The 4447-nt window shown below is 44.2% G+C and overlaps 2 protein-coding genes across 2 annotated transcripts in view; one reads left to right on the top strand and one right to left on the bottom strand.

Annotated features, from left to right (window-relative positions):
• Positions 1 to 1560, top strand: part of SARC_03571 (50S ribosomal protein L3) — a 6050-nt gene extending 4490 nt beyond the window's left edge. The window contains exons 6-7 of the mRNA XM_014302637.1: positions 182 to 314; positions 709 to 1560. Of these exons, the coding sequence (XP_014158112.1) occupies positions 182 to 314; positions 709 to 860 (285 nt within the window). The 3' untranslated portion in view covers positions 861 to 1560. The remainder of the gene's footprint in view (positions 1 to 181; positions 315 to 708) is intronic.
• A 1254-nt stretch (positions 1561 to 2814) lies between these two features.
• SARC_03572 (hypothetical protein) overlaps positions 2815 to 4447 on the bottom strand; it is a 4384-nt gene continuing 2751 nt past the window's right edge. Inside the window, exon 4 of the mRNA XM_014302638.1 lies at positions 2815 to 3725. Within this exon, the coding sequence (XP_014158113.1) occupies positions 3061 to 3725 (665 nt within the window). The 3' untranslated portion in view covers positions 2815 to 3060. The remainder of the gene's footprint in view (positions 3726 to 4447) is intronic.

A 4447-nucleotide genomic window follows, 5' to 3' on the forward strand; every position in this document is an offset into this window, starting at 1 on the left:
TTACGTATGTATGTATATAAATATGTGTGTGTGTTTACATGTATATATATATATATATATGTGTGTGTATATGTATCAAGATATCTGAACGAACCCCGTATTGAGTATTGTTTTACGCATTGCATGATTGCGGATTAGAAATCTGACTTTAATCTGCACTGCCGAATTAACATCCTCTCAGGATCCTGGACGAGTCTTCCCGGGGAAGCGCATGCCTGGACATATGGGCAATACCCGCGTGACTAAGCTTAATCTCCGAGTGTATCGCGTTGAGCCAAGACACAACGCTATATATGTCATCGGTGCCGTACCAGGTATGCGGGACGGGTTGAATTGTACTTGTATGCGATTCTACGCATGAATGCCATTGCGTTGCCCGTGAAAGCTTCCACTTTTCTTCGCTACGATTTCATTACTTCGCTATTGCTGGGTTGGCATCGTCGCCAGTCGACGTCCTGAAGGAGACGCCTAGCCCCCCTGTCATGTCACCTACTCACCTTTGGCCTTTTATTTCTTGTCTTTACACTCACACGCGCATATGCAATACTTACCTTTTGACTTATCTTTCTTCTCTGCATCCACACGCGCATATGCTATACTTGCCTTTTGTCTTTCCTATCCTCTCTGCACCTACACGCGCATATGCTATACTTACCTTTTATCTTTCCTATCTTCTCTGCACCCAAACGCGCATATAATACACTACAGGGCATAAGGAAACGTACGTGCGCATCACGGACTCGCGTCGTAAAGAGTTTCTGCAGCCCCCGCCTTTCCCAACCCACATTCCCAGTATTCATGGACAGGCTGCGCCCGAAACCACAGCTGATCTGAACGTGCCGATTATGAAGCAGGCGTAGGCATACACTGGCGCATTGGGCGAGGACGTGTGTACACGCGACTGTGGGCGTGTATATGAATAAGTGTATGCGTCGGCGTAAGTAGGAGTGTGTATGGTAATAAATGATAAAGAGTATGGTAATAAATAATGATATATGAAAACGCGTATGTTAATCGTTCAGGTCGTTTAGTTGCCATTCACACACCTATGCGCGTCTCATTGTGGAGAAGGCCTTTCTGCGGTGCACAATGATAGGTCTCCGTTTGTAACGCGGCCAAGGTGGGAGCGAGATGCCAAGTAGTATCGGTCAAAGGAAACGATACCAATAGATACTCTTTGATACACTAGTGCAGGATGTCTCCTATAAGTACTACAAATATCGATCACTGTTTGGACTCAAATATCAGTCACTGTTTGCATTCAAATATCAGTCACTGTTTGGATTGCCGCGAGAGCACGATGCCATGAGACAACTGCGAAAGAAACAGCCCTCGATAGAACCTGATTTGGCGTAAGAGGACTGCACGGGTGCGACATTGATTGGTCACCGTTTATAGCGCGGCCCATCTAGAAGCGCAATACATTGAAGGAATGGGTAGGGGACGAAGTATCGGTGGGCTTGCTTTGGCTTAGGAGGACTTCATCAGTACTACATTGATCGGTTTCCGTTTGAAACGCGGTCAATGCGGAAGCGCAACACTAGCAATAAATGTTTAAAGTATTAAGTCATTGACGGGCGTAGAAGACCTTGACGGTTGCCACAATAAGTTGAAACATAGGATATAGTGGCCAATACGAGCTATTTACAGACTTTATATAGCTCGTACTAACGGTACAAAACACATGGGACCTACGATAACGCATTGCATTCTATGGTAATTAATATAAACCGTCGTAACATTTTATATATAGCTCGTTGATTTGAACGGTGCAATCAGTATGACAAAAGATATTAGTGAGTTCTGTTCTCAGAGTTCTTGAATGCTACGAGTCTATGACTGAATATGTGAATGTATTTATGTATTTATATGTACAAACGTATTGTTTAATACGCAATGTAAAAATAGATTTCACAAGCATATTTTAGATATTTGTGTATTTTGAGTGTGAAAAACAATGCATTGTACACACATACATAGATAGGCACTTATTAATACATATTCAGTCATAGTCTCGTACCATCCAAGAACTCTGAGAACATCATTCACAGTTATCTTTTGTCATATTGATATTATTATTTTAGAAGACGGTAGAGGAAGAACTTTAGGAAGAGTCGTGGATGTGCAAATACGACTTCAATAAAATCAAAGCTGTCTCTATCAAATTGTGTATGATAAAAGTTAAAACTGCAACTACAGTATAGAGCAGTCCAACGAGACCTCAGAACGGCGCAATCAGTGCCAGTCACTGCAGACGTTGACGTGTATGGATTTAAAATATAATATAAACAGCTGTATTCTATTATTCATGTCATTGTTCGCTTGCAATCTCTACGAGTAGAGTAGCGTTTTCGTTGTACTGTACGTCTTCCCACAGATTATTGGCGAGAACTGAGAAGCTCCGTGCATCACTAAAATTGAAATAGTCCCGAGACTCTCTCTCTCTATGTCTCAAGACCCAAGCCTAACAATGAATCTCAACAACCAGAGTTGCAGTTGACAATGTGACCTCATACTGTGAAGGTATATACTGTATTAAATATAATGAGAATGTACTGTATGTAGTGTTCCTCTGTGGATATACAATAAGCACTGAAACATGTGTATGTACATAGGGACATCAAAACCATCACAGAAACACATGTGTGAACATGCAGAGATAACAAACTCATCATGGATTATTGATTTGTATATGACTTATAGACAGACATACAAAATCAGAAGCATATGCATGTATGAATAAGATTCCACAGTACTTGTCGGCAGCGTGATCAATCTATTGATACGGCACATCCGTTATCTGCGCAGTTTGGTGCCGAAATTTTATATCTCACACTTGAAACTCAAGTCCACCATAGCCTTCTAAAAGGACAGCATGGCTGAGAGTCTCCTTCCGCTTACTGCACGATTGGGGTTCTAACTTGTAATATGTGATGCATAGATGATACAATACCCATAGGCAATGCCACCAGTACCTCCTCAGCTCACCAGAGCCTGAACTAGATAGTATTTAGTTGTCTTCTGCCCCAGAGGCTCAGAGCACCAGAGACTGGGCCAGTCCTAGTCCTCTGGTTCGCCAGGTGATAAACACAGCCTGGGTCTATCTCTCCTGTGTCTCGATGGAGAGCTCACATGCGTGGTTGACTCCGTCGTCCGCACATTCCTGCCACGGCCACTCCTGCTGTTGCCGTGGCTGCTGGTACTACTTTGTTTGGTGTTATTGGTGTTGTTATTGTTGTTGTCTAGGTGGTCGTCATCGATAGGGTAATCCGTATCCCTATCACCACTGACCTGGTTATGCGTTTTGGCGGTGTTGCTGAAGCTGTGTGTGCTGTTGGTACTGCTATTACTACTGAGCATCCGCTCCATACTCGCCGTCGTCTGGTTCGAAATGGTCGAGAGAAGACTCTTGAGCCCACTGTCCCGTACATTCACACCCCCCCGGGAATTCCCCGCTCCTCCAGGGCCTTTATAACCGTCACTGTCTCTACATACACCATCACTATGCATCCTCACAGCTGACTGCCGGTGCGTCGAGTGTAGACTATCCGCCTCCTGGCTGGGTCTATCCCCTGTGCCGCTCCTGTGCTCTCTCTCGCATCTGTTCACATGGTCGTTGTTGCTGTGGTTGGTGCTGGTAGTACTCTGCGGGGCTGACATCAACTCAGTCACAGACGAGGCTTTGGTCAGCAGTCGGTTCCCATCCAAGCCATCATTGGGTAGCACTGCGTATGCACCGCGTGTGTGATGTAGTAATGTATTGCAACATAGATGGTATGTGTGAGTGTGGTGATAGTGTGTCGGAGGGTTGTACGCCTTGTTTGTGCACGAGACTATCGCTGGTTGACGTGAACGATTGTGGCGTTGCATGTGAAGCATATGGGCGCACGTTGCACGGGTGGTACAATTGATCCCAAAAAATATACCACTGTACGTACAGTCTATCTGATTGACCGACTATTACCACTGTACGTACAGTCTACCTGATTGACGATGGCTGTGAACAACGGTGACAAATCGTGTTAGAACGGGTCATGTGTGCGCATGCACAACAAACACTTCCATACACAAAACAATCATATGCACACACTTAACAATCATATGCAATCACGCCCACACACTTAACAATCACACGCACACACTTAACAATCACACCCACATATTTGACAATCGCACACACACAATTAACCACCCACACACTTAACAATCACACCCACATATTTAACAATCACGCCCACACACTTAACAATCACACCCACACACTTAACAATCACGCCCACACTCTTAACAATCACACCCACACTCTTAACAATCACACCCACACACTTCATAATCACACCCTCACACTTAACAATCACACCCACAATCTTAACAATCACACCCACACACTTCATAATCACACCCAAACATTTAACAATCACACCCACACACCTAACAATCACAACCA

This window comes from Sphaeroforma arctica (genome assembly GCF_001186125.1).
Source record: "Sphaeroforma arctica JP610 unplaced genomic scaffold supercont1.184, whole genome shotgun sequence".
NCBI classification, from domain to species: Eukaryota; class Ichthyosporea; order Ichthyophonida; genus Sphaeroforma; species Sphaeroforma arctica.